The sequence below is a fragment of the Stegastes partitus genome, unplaced genomic scaffold (assembly GCF_000690725.1).
Source record: "Stegastes partitus isolate 25-593 unplaced genomic scaffold, Stegastes_partitus-1.0.2 Scaffold398, whole genome shotgun sequence".
NCBI lineage: Eukaryota > Metazoa > Chordata > Actinopteri > Pomacentridae > Stegastes > Stegastes partitus.
This window is the reverse complement of record NW_007578129.1, coordinates 384,126-404,078: the sequence shown is the minus strand read 5'-3', so window position 1 is coordinate 404,078 and position 19,953 is coordinate 384,126. Positions and strand designations below refer to the sequence as shown.

General features: G+C 41.3%; 2 protein-coding genes across 3 annotated transcripts in view; both read right to left on the bottom strand.

Moving 5' to 3' along the window:
- Window positions 1–1,101: 1,101 nt before the first annotated feature.
- serpinc1 (serpin peptidase inhibitor, clade C (antithrombin), member 1) lies at window positions 1,102–9,630 on the bottom strand. 2 transcript variants are annotated; one of them, XM_008285349.1, is made up of 8 exons: window positions 9,569–9,630; window positions 8,391–8,757; window positions 7,426–7,641; window positions 6,892–7,029; window positions 4,649–4,867; window positions 4,092–4,266; window positions 3,230–3,294; window positions 1,102–1,307 (listed from the first exon to the last, which is right to left on the bottom strand). In XM_008285349.1, the coding sequence occupies exons 2-8, from the start codon at window positions 8,754–8,756 to the stop codon at window positions 1,131–1,133; spliced, it is 1,356 nt and encodes a 451-aa protein (XP_008283571.1). In that variant the 5' UTR covers window position 8,757; window positions 9,569–9,630; the 3' UTR covers window positions 1,102–1,130. The 2 variants fall into 2 exon arrangements, with proteins under 2 accessions (XP_008283571.1, XP_008283572.1); XM_008285350.1 differs by lacking the exon at window positions 9,569–9,630 and adding an exon at window positions 9,448–9,505.
- A 1,631-nt stretch (window positions 9,631–11,261) lies between these two features.
- The window catches only part of stil (STIL centriolar assembly protein), a 25,681-nt gene continuing 16,989 nt past the window's right edge, over window positions 11,262–19,953 (bottom strand). Inside the window, exons 11-16 of the mRNA XM_008285358.1 lie at window positions 18,194–18,898; window positions 17,141–17,240; window positions 16,793–17,021; window positions 14,344–14,434; window positions 13,444–13,724; window positions 11,262–12,313 (exon numbers count right to left, since the gene is read on the bottom strand). Coding sequence (XP_008283580.1) covers window positions 11,743–12,313; window positions 13,444–13,724; window positions 14,344–14,434; window positions 16,793–17,021; window positions 17,141–17,240; window positions 18,194–18,898 — 1,977 coding nt within the window. The 3' untranslated portion in view covers window positions 11,262–11,742. The remainder of the gene's footprint in view (window positions 12,314–13,443; window positions 13,725–14,343; window positions 14,435–16,792; window positions 17,022–17,140; window positions 17,241–18,193; window positions 18,899–19,953) is intronic.

Here is a 19,953-nt window from a genome sequence, read left to right as displayed (position 1 = left end):
TCGGAGCCCCCCTGCCCTCCATCCAGGAACTGTACTCCAATAGAACCAGGAAGAGGGCAGGGAACATCATCACAGACCCCACTCATCCTGGTCACAAACTGTTCTCCCTCCTCCCCTCTGACAGGCGATACAGAGTCCTGCAGACTAAAACCACCAGACACAAAAACAGTTTTTATCCCACTGCCATAACCCTACTGAACAGCTGAGCCACTCCAAGCCACAACTGCTATTTGCACTTCCATTTTGCACTAATGTACATATACCTTTTTCTACTAGATGTGTAAATTATTGTATATATTTGTCTTATTATCTTGTTTTATTTTTTATTAATATTTCTTGTATTTTATTCTTTTCTTTCTTTAGTTATTTTACTTTATTTTATTTTATTTTTTAATTTTCTTATTTCTATTATTCGTGCAAATTCCTAGGGTGACACTAACAGCCGAAACCAAATTCCTTGTATGTTGTGTACATACTTGGCCATGAAAGCTGATTCTGATTCTGATTCATTTAAAGCTACGTGTACAATATAGTGTACAAAGCAGTGTATGTGAATGAAGAGGACAGATACAAGCTGTCTGTTAATTCCGAACACATGCAGGAACAACCATCTTCTTACAGCTGGGTAGGTCAACTTAGCATCTTATTGACCCTACTTTTACCTTATTTGATTTATTAGTTCAGTAAACATTTTCCTAATGACTTTATTCTTTCAATCGCTAATTTTAAACTCCTTCAATATAGCATGATGTTAATTTTGTCAAGTATGGTCCCATTTAAAGGAAAATAGAACAAGAAGCAGAGTATGCTTTAGGGCGGCGCTGCCTTGTGATTGACAGGTTGCTACCGATGGGCGTGTGGCGTTGTTAAGTTCTCACTTTGATTAATGATGGTCTCCATCATTAAACCAACGACAAACCTTATGCTATTTATCTGAGCTGTCGGATATATCATCCTGCAGAATGTGCAGTTATGAACATAAAAATACGACTGCTAGGTCTTACACCATTCTTTACAATGTTTGCTGGGTTGGTACACATGAAAATGTTAACATGGTTTGTGTATTTTGATGACTTTGAACTCATAATAAAACAGCAGTGATGCTGACAGCAGAGTCTGTTGGACTGGTTTTATTCATTGCATGGGTCAGCCACGCGGCCGATGAACAGCAGCGTGTTGATGGTTGACTCTCTAATGAGCAGCAGGAATGGCCGATCGGCCAGAAAAACCTGTCTGAACGGGTTGATGGAACGTCCAACGACCATCACAGCGGTAGCTGCTGCTGCCTCGCTGCCCTCCTCGTTCACCTGCAAACCAAAAGACAGCTTTTTGTAGCATCCTGTCTTCTAGGCTGCTCTGCCTTTGCAACGTAGGCATTAAAGATACATGATGGATGTAAAAGAAACTTTGATGGTTTCAAATACAATAATAAAACAGCTCTCCAAATATTAGCAGCTTGTAGGCTACAAATATGAGGAATAAGACATTTAATCTATTTAATTAATTATTGATTTGTTATTTAAAGTCATTTTAGGATGTGCACACACAAGCACAATTTGTGACAGTAGTTTGGAAGCCATTCACATTCAGATCAGCAGCCTTAAGAAGTGTGATGGCTTTGCCAGGAGGGGCCACTGAAAACCTCTGGGTGGTACACCAAAACTGCCTCCATCAAATCCAAAACTCTGACACTTATCCACAAAACTACAATGAGAACAGCTTTGTCCAACCTAAACTCTCTCATTCAGGCCTACACTCCCTCTGCTCCCTAACTCAACCAACAAAAGGCTCCTGATACAACCACCACAACAGGCCGAGGTCGATAGCTAGACTCTTGTTCTCTGTGGTTCCCTGGTGGTGGAACAAGTTACCAAACTCTGTTCCATCTGCTGATTTCCTCTCAGTCTTTATGAAAAGACTAAAGATCACCTCTTCACTGAACACCTCTGCACTTGACAGACTGGGGAAAAATAAGAAAAAACAAAACAAACAAAACAATTTCCCATTACCTCCTACACAGCCTGCTATTGGCATCAATGCCCTATCACACTTGGACTTGTTCTATGGCACTTATCCAGGTTGTTTTTCTCATGAGTTGATCCTTGCTCATGTTGTATCTACTCTCAGATTTGCGTTGCTTTGGATAAAAGTATCTGCTAAATGAACTTGTGGAATTGTAGCCCAAAACCAAAAGCAATCCCTCAATTCCATAAATTCTGTTATGCTGTTGTAATGTAGAGACTGCTTTAAAACCATGTCCACATGAGAGTTAAGAAATCACATTGTGATATACTTGTGTTTCCTATTTTACAGTTAATGTTGCTAATTATCTGACGTACGCAGCGTAATACAGCTACAGTGAACATTTTGGTCACTTGGGCGAACACTGGCCAAAATAGCTCAGAAAAAGTGCTGCAGTGTGTTTGAGGGGAAAAGTTCACCTGTAGGCAAAACATGTACAGCTTATGATTTCAATACAGCTATCAAACTACAGCAACATATGCTTCAGTGAAATTCGTTTTCATGACTACAAGGTCAGCTGTTGCCGTATTTCGCTCGTTATTTCAGTGAGAAGTCACATTCTCTAACACATACATATGCACAATACAGTGTTGCAGAACAGAAAACATCTCCCTCAAAGAAAAACTTGATGAAAATAGAAATATTTAGAAATGTAGACACTTACACAATATCCAGCTGAGACTTAGCAGAATTCAACCGTGTAACAAGTGATTTACTTGCAGCTAATAACCTGTGACTCTGTGTGAAAGCTCATCTGCCTAAAATGAAAACAAGTGTGCAGTGTCATTTACAGTCACTTCCTGATTAATCTTGTCTCCATGTGGGAGATAATTTATTCGTAATTAATGAAGTTTCTGCTGCGCTGTGTTGTGTTGCTCTAGCGATTCTCACATGGATCCTGCTACTGTCTGATGCTGCTGGTATTTAATCAACTCAGAGGAAAGACTCTTCTAAACATCTGGAAGCAAACTGAACAGCGCCTGTTAGCATTTCTTTCAAAGCTCAGATGATATTCTTCAATATTATGAAGTATTCGTCACTGTGTAGTTTCATTTCTATGGAAATATCAGAATATAAATATTATTTGTAATAGACGTCAAATTGTTTAGCAAAATGAAAGAAAAAAAGTCTTAACGGCAAAAACTGTCTTTTGGAAAAAAAATGCATCAATGAGCAGTTGTATGTGAGTCAACAGCATCTGACTGACCTCCAAGAAAGCTTTGTGGTAGGCGTCTGAGATGTAGAGACCATCACTGCCGTCCTCCAGCATCCCTGAATCACACACAAGATTAGAATGAGTCATTTTTGTTAGAATTTAGTTAGAAAATGTTCTTGATGTTTGTCAGGTTATTTTTTAGACTTTTTATAATTCCAGTAACCGTTTGACTAATGGTTCGATTAAGAATGTAAGACATTACAAACAGCTGACAATATGCCACATTTTAGACTTGATGTACATAATTTTTGGCATGAGTCACCAGAATCAAAAGCAAGAACATTTTAAGAATTTAAGATGTCTTGCTTGTGTAGCAAAAAAACAAACAAACAAAAAAAACAGTCTGCATCAAGTGTTTAGTTAATTCGCAGGTTTTCATCAACATAAAAATTTGCGATTGTTGAGGTTTTGACAGAATCACAAAACTAATGAAATTTTGCTCCAAGGGCCAAACTTCAAAAACTCAGGGGTAAGAAAGTGTTTGGAGAAGAGCTTCATGATTTTTCCACATTTTTTAAAAGGAGAATCCCAGACATTGTCACAGAAGGTTTGGAGTGTTGCCCTACAATGAGTCATGAATCACAAGTGGCAGGAAGTTGAAAGTTCTTCTAACTCTTAATGTTACTATAAGCAGTGTTTTTACCATTTTTTCCCCTAAAATGTGTACAACATTTAGGCGTTGTGAAAAAAACGCATTGCTAATACCGCAGTGTGCTCATTGCTGGATCTAGTTGCTGACCTGTAAGTTGCTGCTCTGCACCTACTCGCAGCTGAAAGTAGCAACACTCGTCCCGTGGACTCACTTCATCTACATTTAATTCAATTTCAGACTACATATATATATATAAATAACCTGGCAGGCTGGCCTTCTCAGCGCTGAACAGGTCGGTCAGTCCCATGGCCTGCAGGTTCTCCTTCAGACCAAAGCTGTCCCCCACCCTGAAGCGAGGGATGTGGATGGAGACGGTGGTTTCTTCCATCTGATCCAACCAGCCACTCAGTTTCTGCAGATCCAGACTCTCCTCCACCTCAACGCAAACACATACAGCAAGTAGGTGAAGCACAGGAGCCGGGTTTCTGCAGTTACCAAATAACATGTATAGATTAAGTCAAACAGCAGGGCCAATAAGCTTTCTGGTTTTATATATATATATATATGTGTGTGTGTGTGTGTGCGTGTGTGTACACGCCATGTTTCACAATGACTTACAATTCCATTAAGGGTTCAGTTGTGAAATTTTGTGTTTCGTAATACCTTTTATTATTTATAATTTTTGTAATTATTATTTGATCCTGTTCACTTTGGGTGGAAAAGTCAGAAAATGTGATGTTCATTATTAAATGTGATCAAAAAAGGAAAGACACTCACAGCATCAGATCTCTAAAGTGAACAAGTGCGGCTCTGATTACCTTTCTGAGTGGAGTATCTTTCTTGGGCAGGATGACCACCATGGTGATGTCGTCTCCACGGTACGGCATCTCCAGCAGCTGCACCTCGTCATCAGGGAAGTGCTTGTACCTGAACTTGGCCTCCTGGTACATCATGTTAACTGGACAGCTGTGGCTCTTGCTTACGTGGAAATCTGAGACGAACACGTTGGCTTTGTCAAATTTGTTCTTCCACTGACCCTGAGAGGCAGAAAGATTTAGGTCAGTGCTCTTCACTGACTTCACTGTTTCTAACAGCAGATTTCCAATGATGGAGTGCACTTCCCCACTAAAAGCAATCTGCCGTTCTCAGTTATACTGTAAACCATGAGAACAGGACAGAGATGGAGGTTAAAAAACACATTTTTCAGGTAAGATAGTACACTGTTGCCCATAAAGTTGGAATAATTTTGTTTTCAGACACATTCCTCTTTTTGTTTCTATTCATACACATCAGTAATCACTTTGACCAGGTACAATGATTACACACTGAGTCCCAGTTACCAGGTGAAACCAATTCTGACTTTGGGATCTCACTGAAGAGTGGGACATTCTGCCCATTGACACTATCAACCAGCTGGTGGACAGCATGCCCCAATGTCTTAAAGGATTGATCCGTGTCAGGGGTGGCCAGACTCAATATTAGTGACTGAGGGACATTTAAAGAGTAACATTGAACATTCTTTTGCATGAAATGCCCTCGAATATGTGTTTCCTGTTATATGACCAAGGTTGAAAAATATAAACAAAACCCTAAGTCCTATTGTTCAATACCCCAAATTAGTTTAAACCTCAATACACAGTTTGCAGAAGTTAGTTGTGGTTTAACTTTCACTGTGACATATATTGTATGTATATTGTGCTATCAATAAAGTTTTGAGAAGATATACACTTTATCAAGAATAAATCACATCGTCACGATCATTTTATGAGAAGAGGTAAAAAAAATATACATATATATTATTCCAACTTTGTGGGCAGCAGTGTAGATGCAGAGATTAGAATAACGCAAACTGTGCAGAACATCAGTGGAGAAAAATGAATGACTTCATTTAAAAATGTGAAGTTAATCTGCGCTGGTGCGCTGGATAATACAACCTCTCTATTCCCTCAGTTTTGTGACAGAAATTTGGTGCAGATATTCATGTTTCCCTCAGGACGAACTGCAGTCTCTCACCCTTTTCATTAGGTGAAAATGGTATGTCCGTTCTTGGGTTTAGTTAAGCATCTTAGAAAACTAGTGAGCAAACGTGGACACTATGTATCACAGGATCAATGAGAAGGCCCTCCAGGTGTTTGTACCAGGGACATGAATCCCAGCCTGTCAGACAGCAAAATAAGCTGCCTATGCTCCGATCTCAGAAAACCAACCTTGATCTAATTCATCTGTCTGTGTTAAGGTCTGTCAGAGTTTACCGAACTTGTCAGCTGGCCTGACAGCATGTCATTCAAACTAGTTGCAATCAAGCTGAAAATGAAGCCAGATGCAGCGAGTCACAACATCTGTAGTCCAGCTGGGACTTCTGCTGTCTGTCATCTCTCCGCTGACAGCTATTGGTGGCTCAAAGGTACTTGATACCTTTTTGAGAAACACTTGTGAGAATGATTTTATGAAGTCATTATACTTCAAAGACCTGACTGTAATGCTACAAGAATAAGTTGGAATATTACAGTAAGATTAAAAAAAAAACCAAAAAAAAAAAACCTTAATGTCGTGAGGATGTAGTTACAAGATGAAAACTAGCAATATTTCAAAACAAATAAATGTGTTATTCTTGGTGAACAAATTAGAATGTTTTGCAGTCAACACGGCATTAGGACTTTCTCTGCTCTTTATGTCATCTTTTTCAGTTACTGGGTCAGGCAGTCAGCGGTGACCAGCTGGTAACCTGCTATGTTGTTTAACATCTGCATCTGTGTCCATAAAAGGGATTTTAACATCTTGTTTTGTGAGATATTTCCTTAAGCCTCCCTCAGCAGGGAGCTGAAAACTGTTAAAATAATCTGCAAAGGCAGCCACAGAGTGCGGTTGTATTATGGCACATGAAGAACTCTGTAAAAGCCTACAGGTGTGACTACAAGTTTCAGGTATGGCTCTCTGTAATGGTAAAAGACACGCACACACACACACACACACACACACACACACACACACACACACACAGAGTGGAGTCCTGGATCAAACAGTCAGCCCTGACATTAGAGGACATTCAGTCTTCAGGTACCTTGAAGTAGATGGTGTTAACGAGGACCAGGACAGTGGTGGAGTCCAGCACTCCCTTTGGCAGTGTGTCCTGGATCCGGTTCTCCGTCTTGTTGGAGATCCAGTTGTTGATGGTGACTCGGGCCTTTTCTGGGTTCTCCTGCAGCACAGAGCCAGAGCTATTAGTTTTACATTTTACACTTTATTCTACTCATCTTAAAATTCACCAAAAAAAGAAATAGTTTGCATCAAATTATGAAAAAAAATAAAAAAATAAAAAATGCAGTGCCTCTTGGTGCAACCGAGACATCTTGACTTGGCTGTGACGAATTCAGGCACTGTTCAGCTGAAGAATAGAAACTGAAATGCAATGAGCAGGGTCGGCCCTGACCAGTTTGGTGCCCTAGGCACCAAATGTTCAAGGACTTTTATTTTTATTTGATTGTCTTCTACAACAGTGTACTATTCTTCTGTTCCCAGACACCTGGTGACATAAGGACAATTTTCTAATATTTTAGTCCAAAAACTGGTTAAATAGAGATATTTCCATAGTTACCTTGAAGTTGAGAGGCAGCAGTTTGGCTCCGTAGACCGTCTCGCTGATGTTCTGGTACGTCTCGTTGAAGATGAGCGATTTGTCTCCGAACAGTCGGTTGGCAGAGATCAGCTCAGTGGTCTCGTCCTTCTTCCTGTACAGACGGCAATTCAGTTTGGCGAAGAAGAAGTGGACCTGATCCGACGTCTTCTCTTTGATGGTGTCAAACTCAAACACCTGCAGACACAAAAAGATTGCTTTGATCTTCAATGAAGTGAGAAACAACAAAGAAGAAAATTCAAATGCAGTAACATGACTGAAGTATTCTGGTCCCTCTCTTCTAGAGTCTGTGTGGCTTATTTGATTAGATATTATTGTTTGTTGAGTAAATCCGTTTGCACTACTCCTGTTGCTCTGTTCTGTGTGCATTTATTTCAGATCTTTGTTTTATTTGACCCATTGACTATATTTTAAGACAGCAATTGATCGGTTTTAAAGTCAATCATATCTCTAAATCTGAGTCTTAGATAAACAGTTTATGTCAGTAGTTTTGCTTGTCATACTTACATCAAGTATAAAATTTCTTCACGTCCCCACAGCAAGTAATCTTTTTAAAATAGTCATCCTGTATCTTTAAAAATCCACCTTAAATGTAAACAGGACACCATAATAAAGTATTTCAGATCCACATGTGCGAGGACTGATGTGAGCTCTGCCCATCTGAAGTTTCACATAGAAGCTCTCATCACTGCTCTTTGACAGTTGACAAATGTTGTTTGACTGTTGTGTATTTGAATCTGTTTGCTGTAAAGTTTCAGCTGATGCGTGTCCACTGGCTTACATTGCCACCATGTAAAATACTGCTGCCTGTGTGTGCTTATTAAGTCATCATGCATGCACACAAATGGATCTGATATGTAAAAACCTAAAGAGGTAAAATGCTGCAGCTTCTGGTTGCAGCAGCTTAGCTTTAATTCCTGTCTGACCTGCATGATCTGCTGCAGTGTCTGGTTGCAGGCTCCCAGTTTGGTCATGGCGAACGCAGTGGAGACGCTGATGGGGGACATGAAGATGTTGGACTCAGGGGTCTTGCTGAGGACCAGCTGCTTGTACAGTGACAGGGCGAAGCGGCTGTTGGCCTTTGACAGCTCCCACACTCGCGGGTTGGTGGACTCTGGCACCTCCTCAGGCTCCTGGGTCGGGTCCTCGGGGACCTCAGGGTCAGCGCTGCGGTAGATACAGCGTGGCTCCAGAGGGAGGTCCTTGGGTTTGGCACTGCAGATGTCCGGACGGACGGTAACAAAGAGGAATGGCAGGAACACCACAGATAACAGCCAATCAGCAGCCCTCATCCTGCACAAAGAACCAATTAGAGGTTTATCTTTCTTCTATGATGCTTGTATTGAAAGACATATTTCTGTTTTTACTATTTCTTTATATCTGACATTGCCAAAATCGATTTAATCGCAGGGCACCTGACTTACTTTTTACTTTGGCTACAGTGCTACATCTAACTTTTTCATCTATGGTCACCAGCACATAATTTAGGAGCATCCAGAAGAGGAGTGCTGCTCTCCAGGTCTACACACACGTCACAACACAGGACAAGACTCCTACAGACGCTGTCCTTTATTGATATTTAAATTCAGAATGTTGATATTCCGACAGAAAAAGCTGTGTTCCTATGCAGGCTTTGGTTGCACAACTCAGTTAAGATCCTAACAACTGACAAAAACCATCCCAAAGAGACACAGAACAACTTCAAATAAATATTAAACAACCACGGTAAGTATAAAGAGCCATTATTAACCATAATGCTTGACATGAGCAGTAACAACTGGAGTTATTAAATATTGATTAAATATCAAAGCCATCTCAAGTCAAAGAGCTGAAATTAAAGTCCAGAGTTAGTGATGTTGAACTCCTTCATTCTGCAGTTGTTTTATGATTCTATCAAAACGAGTCCAGGATCATCACACTTACAACTCAAGTACATAAAAGCATGCAACAGGAGGCAGTTTTCTATATACTGAGTACTCTTACTTTCACTACAATCAGTAGATTTGCCTGAAAATACTTGGCTACTTAAAATTTTCAAAACAGAAGGTTTGTTGCTGTGCACTGAAACAACTGAAATAAAATCAGTTCAAGTGCTGATTCTTACCTGAGCACACGGAGTTTTCATACAGATTGTGTGGCTCTGTAGGTCAGTGTCCTGTAGAGCAGTGAAACATCACTTCAACCTTTGAAACATTGATCCTCTGTTAGTCAACAAGCAGTCACAGTTTGATACCAGGAAAACTAGCAGCAGCTGTCAACAGGAAAACAAACTCACCTTGATCTCACACAGACTCCCACTGATCACGGATCAATAACTGGACGGGGGCAGTAACCACAGGAAACTTCTGCTGCCTGACCAAAAATATACCCTCAACACTGGTGGGGCAAAAATGAAAAATGTTCTCCCAGGATCAGAATTCAGAAAGGCAAAAAAATTAAAACAATAATAATAATTTTTAACCAAAAAAAAAAAAAGGCTTTTGAAATTCTAAGAAGGGTTGTTTAATGTATTTAATGAAAATAAAAAAAGTAATTTAACTTTTAAAGAATTAAGTTTTTATTTGAAGAAACATTCATTTTTAACTTTAAGAATAAAAAAAATACTTTTAAGAAGCTTTATTTAACTGTTAAGATGTTATTTTTAGATTTAAGAAATAAAATTCTTTAAAAATCGGGTATATATATATATATATTTCTTTAAAGAATTTTTTAAATTTTAAAATGAAACATTTTTTTGAAGAAATGTTTCATAATTTAAACTTTAAAATGTAAAGAATTTGAATCTTAACTGTATTTCATTTTTGTCTTTTAAACTACATTTAGTTTAGATATCTTTTTAGAAATTCTTTTTCTTAAATTTAATTAGATTTTTTATTTCGTTTTAGGAAATCCTATTAGATTTTTCATTTTCTGAAGTCTTTAAATATCTTTACGCACAGCTATGTTTCACTGACCAGAGAGAGCTTTCTAAAAACATGTTTTGTGTTCTGAGAAGATACAGCGTCCGTGGTTGATCAAAAATGTACTTCACGTACTTGATGTGACTTGAGCGCCATAGACTGGTGGCAACATGAACTACAACAGAAATCATGTGTATCACTGTAAAGTATCTAAATTCCAATGCTAATTCTTAGTTATTTCCTTGAAGCAAAAACTGTCAAAGATTTTATGTTTAATGGCATCCTGTGGAATATATGATAGATAGTGCCTTTATTATCCTTATGCTCTGGCCCTTTGGTCACACAAAAGAAGACATCTGAAGATGTCTTTCTTTTATCAACATTTTATAGACAAATTAAATATATAAATGAGTTCAAATAACGAGAAAAAGTAATACTTCTGAAGAAATTCCTTGTGTGATGGGTCCCTTCAAGTGTTCAAGAGTTCTAAAAACTACTCCGGGCTGATTTTAAAAGAAAAGTTGGACAGTATGGGAAATACATGTGACATTTACAGAAGACAACTTATGTATTTCTTATATTTACTCTAAAAATTGAGAATTAACAAATGACTTGAAAAAGCCTGCTGTAATTTAGCTGTCTAACTGGACACACGTCTGTTTTCTTCTGAGAAAAACTAAACTCACCTTTCTTTTGTTAAGCATTCTGGTCTGTGGTTCATTTTAACATTTTGGATGTTCAACAACAAAACGAAACCTGAATCTGAATGTCTCTTTCATGCTGGCTAACATATATCTACATTCACATATATCGTAAATATATTCATATTCATATATTGTTTAAACTTAGAAGCACATTTTATTTGCGGAATCATAAATACAAAAACTTTGCAAAACACATTTCACATAAAAACAGGAAGTGGCAAATAAAATGAAAAACAAGATATTTCATTAACACACACAAATCTCCAAGAAGCTGGACACGGCAGGTCAACTGGTGAAACCAGAGTGAGTCACTAACACACTGAGCATTTTGGACATGAAAATGTATAAAATCATTCAGCTGGTTTGGGCAGCAGTTTCTAGATCCGGATGTTTCCCATTCCAACCTCCGTGTGACAGATGATCCTTTTGACAAAGATGGCAGATTTCCTGTAAAAACCAGTGCTACCTGTATGAGCAGCTTTCACACTACACCTCTGAGACACACCAGTCTACATGTAGGAGTTAACAGGCTGGCTGATGGTTGCTCCTTCTCAACAGAGGGCGCAGATTTGCAGTAAAACCGGGACCTCACAAAACTTTAAAATTGAACAGTTTTTAAAAGCTCCCTGCAGATTTCTATCAGCGAATGGGTTGGTTGTCTGGCGTTTTGGGCATCAGAAGAGCTTTGAAAGCTGCCTCAAGCGGCTCAGGTCCAGGATGTTTCCCACCGATCCCTCTGTCTGACGGCTGCTTGCCCTGACTGACGATGGAGGCCTGTTCTCTGCTTTGGCGCTGCCTGCTAAAAGCTGCATTTTTGGCTGCAGGTCCTTGATCAGGTGACTCTGCGGGAGGAGCTTCACATTCTGAGTTTCTGTCAGCAGCTGGCGCTCTGATGCCTCCTGAATTCTGACCTCCTTGTGCTGCTGCTGCTCCTCCTCCTCCTCATCTTCATCTTCATCATCCTTCTCCTCCGCCTCCTCCTCAATCAAGCCGTATTTCCTCATGTACTTCCTGGTGGCCAGCGACATGTTGCTGGGTGACAGCAGGGAATCGTTGGAGGAGGGGCCACACTGAGGCAGGTGTCCTCCCAGTGACAGCCGGCTGAGCTGAGAGTCGCTCAGGTAACGCAGGGCGATGGTGTTGGCTTCCAGACTCAGATCCACGCTGCCTCCAGGGAACAGGGCCGACGGCTCAGACAAGCTCAGTCTGGAGACGACCGCTGCTGGGTTGATGCTCGCCAGAGTGCTGACAACAAACACAAACACAAACAGAGTTACAGCACTGGCTGGATGTCATGTCATCAGACTCCATCTCTTCCTTTTGTCTCAAATTCTTCTTCAAAAACTACACACGAGTACCTTTTCTACAAAGGAAAACTAATGTGGGATGCAGCATCACTCCAGGAGCACCTGCTTCTCACAACTTTGAACTCATTATGCCTCCATGGCCTGTAAAGGCCACTTCATGTCTGCGTCCACAAGGGTACACATGATGTTAGTTTCATCATCCACCCAAGCCCACCAGGGTCTGTGTGGACTGTTTGCATTACTAGCGCTTACTGCTCATGTTCCAAGATGACAGTGTGTGCTTAAAACAAATGTTTGGTATGACAGAGGCTGTACGAGAGGACTTTCTCAGTCATCCATGTCTTCATAATTAATCACTAAAAGAGTTTTAATTGGAGCAGTTGTCGCTGGACTTTGTCAATAAAAGCATGTACAAACATGGCTCCTCCAGAGCCCAAACCACTGTTTGACCCAACGTGATAAGAGCTGGTAAAATACTGTGTTAATTCCACCAGAACTGATGTTCGCTGTATTTAGTAGGAAAAATTGGAGCATATATGTGCAATCAGCAGAAATTAATTGAAAAATATCAGCATATCAAATATCAGCAAAAAAAAACAACAACAAAAAAACAAAAAACAATATTGGGCATCACTTCCTTAATATTCAAGCTGGTCCTGTTTGTCTACAACAGTGCTGCACAGTTTTCGCATGCTGCAATCAACACCGGTATTTTCTCCCTGACTATGACGGAGGGTTCCAGCATATGCTCAGCAACGTTTTCAGGGCAGCATACAGCGCCGAAAAACAGCAGCACCAACACTAGTGGTAGGTAAACAGCTGACGTTACATATGTGAGGATTCACAGCAAACTGGATTTATGATTCTGTGGAGAAGTCAAACCCATTAGTACTAGCAGTCTATAATACAGTTGGACTGCAGGAAGAGTCCATTTAGAGATTTGATCAGTATTTCCTTGTATCATACAGAGCAAAAAAATAAAATGTCGCCTGTAAAGCTGCACGGTCAGTGCTGTCTGTGTCTGACAAGTCTTCGACATGTTAATATTAGCTCAGGTGAGCTCAGTACCTGGCACTCTCTACAGCTTTGAGTCGGTTTTTATCAAACTCTGTCAGAGTTTCTTTGTCCACGTCGACTCCGAGCTGCTGCAACTGTCGCAAAGTGGCACTGACTACTGGGTCTCCTGCTGGAGTCCGCCGCTGCTGCTGCTGCTGCTTCCTGGTGGGCAAAGAGGACGACTCAGAGGGCTGAAAGCAGTGGGAGTGGTCGGAAACCACGGAGACACTCTTCCTCCTCGACTCCAATTCCTCTTTACTGTCTGACTTCTGTAGGCGACTGGTCAGCTGTGACTGAGGACGCACAGAACAAAAGAGAAGACAAGATGATGGGTCTGCACGCAGCCGCTTATAAGGTACAGACACAGCCTCCATGCAGACATAACAGCACAGAGTACACACAACTCCTATACAGTAAAACACACTCATCTGTGCTCACTAAAGTGACAGAGCATATTGAAAGAAACTAAACAGAGGCAATGTCCATAAATTGTACTACAGGCCTGCAAACGTCAGTGATAAAGTTCTGAAACCATGAGTCGCAGCTGCTGTTGAAACAAAGTTCAACTAATTTAGCTTACTTTGGACAGAAGCTCAGCTAAACAGCAAAACTTCAAGTTACAGCAACTGAAACCGGTTTCATAACTGCATGAGGTCAGACAGGGTCCTGACATAAAAAACAGAAAACTCCCTCTATGACTCTAAATATCTGAAGTGTAGCACCTTATGAATGGCATTTATTTTTTATCTTCAGTGATCTGCGTGTTGTGGAATGTTGAGGAATGGATCATCGTTGCTGTTCTCATCAGATGATCAACTTGAGATTCTAACTTTCAGGTGTCATGAGGCCATCTATCAGTGTACTACTCTGTGTGTGTGTGTGTGTGTGTGTGTGTGTGTGTGTGTGTGTTACCATGAGGTTGTGGTAGAAACTCTGCTGCTCGTCTGCAGGTCTGTACATGCTGGCACTTTCTCCCAGAACTGGACTCTGCAGAGCACTGATGCTGAACAGAAAACGGAGAATGCAAGACTTCAGTTAGAGAGAAGCCTTACCGACATGACGTAAACAGCTGTTTAGCTTCTTGACAGAGTTTCACAAACTTTAATCAATACTTTTAAAAACTATTTTAATAGCACACAGAAAGCAATTCAACACCAGCTTCCATCAAATCATCAAATGTATGAAAGACATCAATAAAAAAGGAGACAACTTTAACTGAGTGTAAAGGTTACGTTTGTTTGTAGTATTTGCATATTTCTGTCACTACTTGGGCTGAAATGATGAGTCAACTAATGCAGTCATTTTAACCTTATGTCCATACGCTGATTAGCCATAACATTAAAACCACCGATCACCTCAGTACAAATTCAAGTTCTGCTGGGAAACCTTGGGTCCTGGCATTATTGTGGATGTTACTTTGGCATGTAACACCCAACTAAACATTGCTGCAGGCCAAGAACACCCTGACAAGGCAATGGCACTCCTGACAGTAGGAGCTCCCCCCAGCAGGACAATGTGCCAGCTCAAGGAACATGATCCCAGTCCAACCAAGCATCCATGATACTGAACAAGGCTCCCCTCCACAGCCCACAGGGTCAGTGGACACTACAGGACACCCCCAGAGGTGATGTGTACCGATGATTCAGAGCTGTTTAGTGGCAGGAGGGGGACCTACACAATGTTACACAGCTAGCTTTAATGTTAGATCATTAGTCTGTGTCCTGTGTACATGTAATTCGGCTCAGCATCCACAGGCTGTGCATCTCATTATACTGCTTTTATTTAGAACATCCACCTGACTGTGTTACAGCAAACCATTGTCATTGCACACAAGAACAGACACTATAAGACTATTTTAAATAAATGTATTTGGTACTTTATTAGTTATAGATCTATGTGAGGTAGCAGCTCTAACACACTGGTGTGTAACACACCGTCAGGTAAAGACGTCAAACACTTGATGGTTGTAGATTCTCAGATGTGAGATTTTTCTTTTTTGTTTCATTTTTTACATTTGGGATTGTTTTTTTGAGACTCTCTCTCTCTCTCTCTGGAGATAGTCTCAGTCAAAGTGACATGCATCTTATAAGGATTTTTATGACTGCAAGTAAAAACACACACTGCTGGCTCTGGGGGAACCTCCCTCCACCACCGTCCTTTGTAACAGAACTTTAAGCTACCTGTAGCTTTTGAAAAACAGATACAAGACTGAAACTACTAGTATTATTGTTAATCAACTGATCAACAGAAAAAAAAGTCAAACATTTTAATAGGTGATTTTATAGTACTTGTCATTTTTCATAATGCAGGGCTCCAGATTAACCTTTTCACTGGTACAACCAACTTTCTCATTTGGTCTCACCTTCCACCTGGTCACAGGGAAAACATATGACTTGTAAAACATTTTCTTATTGAGAGACCTTACAATTTACCGATGCTCCCTAAACGCCTCACATTGCAGGCTGCGGTTGCTGCTGTTGGTACCTGTGGTGTGCTCAGACAGGTCTGTGATCAAAAATTACTTTGAAAAGTGTAAACGAGGGTGTTCTAATGTCAGATTTGTCCAAGATGAAACTGAGGGATTTTTTTCTACATGCAGTCTTTTCTATGAGTGGAATGAACACCGCATCTAGGTGCACTGCGCTTTTCATGAGAAGATTGCATTTTTTCTCAAATATATTTTTTGGGCTTATTGCCTTTATTTTAGAGCAGTAGAGATAGACAGGAAAAGGAGGAGAAGAATGGGGAGAGACCTACAACAAAGGGTTGTGAGTAGGATTCAAACTCACAACCGCTGCGTCGGGGATGATAGCCCGTTTATGGTTGGCACGCTCAACTAGGCAAGCTATAGGGGTGCCCCAGAAGACCGCATTTTTAAGCATAAGTACCACAGTACAGAGAAGTTATAAAAATACTACTTTCCACTACTGTAGTTAACACAGTATCTGCCTGTTACAGCAACACAAATACAGCTTCATGATAATCATGCACCAATGCAAATACTTCAAAATCTAACCAGCACTCTCTCAAAAAAACGTCACAAATGTGACCATTTTGGTCGAAGTCTAGAGCCCTGTCATATGATTTGTACTTGGAAAAATCTAATTCCTTCCTCAAATAACATTTTGGGTTTCATTTCATTTTTTAACAAAAAGTCCTTTTCCACTTTGTTTTTGCATCAGCACATGCAGAAAAACAGGACACCAATGTTTCCAATCGTATATTTGTTCTCACTTACATACTCACACATATACATGCATTTCTATTTACAGGGAGCTTACTTGCTCCTCTGATCATAAAACATTAGTGAAATTAGTGGGAACTACATGAAATTGAAGTTAAGTTAAGAGTCACAACTTACCTGTGTTGACCAAATGGGGGGCAGAGAGTCTTCTGACCTTGGAGGTCACCGTCCTTGCCTCCACCCACAGATCTGTTGACAGACGTGCCACGCGAAAAGGTTGAGGAGCTGGAGGTGGTCGAAGAGGGAGGATTGGGTGAGGAGGGTGGGCTGGGGGAGGAGGGAGGAAAAGCGTGTACCTCCTGATGAGAGAAAGGCTGCCCCGGATCCCCCCAAAACAAACTGGCCCCTGAAAAGCATGATGAGAGTGTACGTGATGTAGAAACACAGTACATTACAGCTGAGTGCGAATGCGGTGGGCGGCAGGGAAACAGGTGTACCGTCCCGCCAGCGACAGCCTCGTCTCACCTGTCCCCACGGCGATGCTCGCTGTGCTCCTGCATGTCTGAGTGTCTACCTGCTGTCTGGATGACTGAAGCTTCCCCTGAGCCTCGAGCAGCACCTGGACCTGTAGACCATTAGGAAACAGTCAGTGCAGTGAGGATGCAGAGAATCCTAAAAGATTGAACTGTTCTTGATGAAAATCTGCTAGATAACCATGTACAAGCCCTTGTTGAAGGACTGAAACCACAGCTTCAGTGCTAAGTTTTGTGGTTTCTTGTGTCCTTACCTTACAGGGACATTCAGTGCTGAGTGTGGGGCAGCTGCCCTCTGCTGCTGGGTTTATGCTGAGTAAACGAGTAAATTAAACTGACTCAGTTAAAGAGAGAGAATTGTTTTGATGTTTGCTGTGTACGAAATCTGAATGTTAACATACTATTTTTTCTCAAAAATTTATATAAAACTGACATGGCTGCAGCCGGAGCCTTATGTGTTATTCTTTATCTCACAGCACTGGAACAGTTTTTTGTAATAATTTGGTAATATGGTCACCGCCCTGTTTGAAGCAGGTTATAAACTTTTGTTGGAAAAGTTGTTCAGAAATACTATGATGAGAAATTAGAGAAAAGACGATTGATTGATTGATTGATTGTCAGTCAACAGGAAATTGATCAGCAACTACTATTAACTAATGAATGCCAAATATGGAATGGGAGTATTTTCCTCGATGACAGTAAACTGGATGTCACCAGGTTTTAGAACTGTAGGACAGACAAAAGCAAGACATTTTCAGATGTCATTTCTTTGCAACTTTCTAATGCTGTTTTAGAGCAACTGATTAAATGATTAATTGAGGAGACAATTTGGAGCTTATACAGTAATGAAAATGATTATAAGCTGTAGCCTTATTATAAATGATGTACAGCAAAAACAAAAGAAGATCACAGCTGCAATAAACAACAATCATCCACAATGTCCTCTCAACATTCCCAGACATGGTCCCGTTTCCACTGATGTGATGACAAGTTTAGAAAAAGAGCTGTTCCTTTACTACGTGTACCAATGGCTACAGAGCGTTACCTGAGCCTGCAGGAGGCGCAGCTGGTGGTCCTGATGGAGGACCAGCTGGTAGGTGTCCGACAGAACCATTCCTCCCGCTGGATCATGGCACTGAGTCACACAGGAGGGACAGGGGAGCCAGGGGGAAGCGACAGGGCTGGCTCCTCTTGGACATGAGGGGTGAGGAGAGTTGGAGGCAGCACACCACGGAGGAGGTGGAGGAGGAGGGTGGCTGCAGGGACAGTTGGGGGAGGGTTTGGAGGAAGGAGGAGTGTAGTGGACGGTGGAGGGTGGCCCAGGTGAAGTATGGTGATGGGCTGGAGCATGGTGACTAACCCATGGAGGACTGAGTTTGTGGGCAGAGTCAGGAGGAACAGAAGGCACAGCTGGACAGCTGCTGGCTGAAGGAGGAGTGTCGGGATGTGAGGTAGGTGGAGCAGCAGCAGGGAGGAGGCCTGGGGAGGACAACATGGGGGTGCAGTCATAGGTGTGAGTGGAGCAGCAGGTGCAGGGCTGCTGTAGGTTGGAGTTGGGAGTGCTATGGAAGTGAGGAGGAGGGGGTCTGGGGGCTGAAGATGAGGCTGCCGTGGGTCCAGCTGGAGGATCAGGCTTCCTGGCAGAAGGCCTGAGGGCATAGCCACGGTCCTGCCCACCGTTGTGACTAGAGGTGAAGCTGCCATCAATCAGCAGGGAGAGTTCAGGAACACACGGCTGAACTCTACGAGTCTAAAAGAAACAGTCATTGACATGACAGTTTACACGTGCCCTAGGAGTGTGTATGTGTATTGATCACAGGACACACACCAGCCCAAAAAACATGCTCCCCAACAAACAATGAAAGCAGCAGCAGTTAAACAATAATTTGTTTTTTTTATTTTTCTGGAATGCGCCGGTAGGTGGCAGCAATTTGTAAAAGCTCTTTGCTTTTGAGTTTTTTTTTTTGGATATATTGTTGTCTTTTTATTGACATTACCTGTCAGATTAGGTTTTCTTGGATGATTTTTTATACTGAGTTGAAATCTCTGCAACTGAGGAGATTTTTCTACATATATTTTGCTTTTTTCACAAGTTGTTATGATGTGTATCCATGGCAACGGAAAAATTGTTTACAACCGGGATCAACTGTTAAAACTCTCCCAAATCAAGATTTTCAGCAAAATAATACGTCAAATCCCAGTGGAGTTAAAGAGGAAGAGAAGAGGTTGCAGGGCAGGGATAAGGCAGAGAGAAAAACGGTGGAGATTTAAACCGTTTCTTCCAACTGTTGTGATGGGTAATGTGAGATCGCTAGCTAACAAGATGGACGAGCTTGAAATGCTAACAAGGTCTCAAAAAGAGTACAGAGAGTGCAGTATTATGTGCTTCACTGAGACATGGCTGCATGAACACATCCCGGACTGTAATGCCTCTGTACCCGGCTTCAAGGCGGTCCGTGCAGACCGAGATAAACAGCTCAGCGGGAAGCTGAAGGGAGGTGGTATTACAGTGCTGGTTAATCAGCGTTGGTGCCATCCTGGACACGTCACTGTCAAGAAGAAGATCTGCACAAGAGACATCGAACTGTTTGCTGTGAGTTTCCGTCCATATTATTTACCCAGAGAGTTTGCCTGTGTTATTCTGGTAGTGGTTTATATAATACCAGGTACCGCACCAGAGACAGCCTGTGATGTCATCAGCTCCGTCGTGGCTAAACTACAAACACAGCATCCAAACTCATTCATGGCGATCTCTGGAGACTTCAACAACGTCTCCCTCTCTGCTACGTTACCAACTTTCCAGCA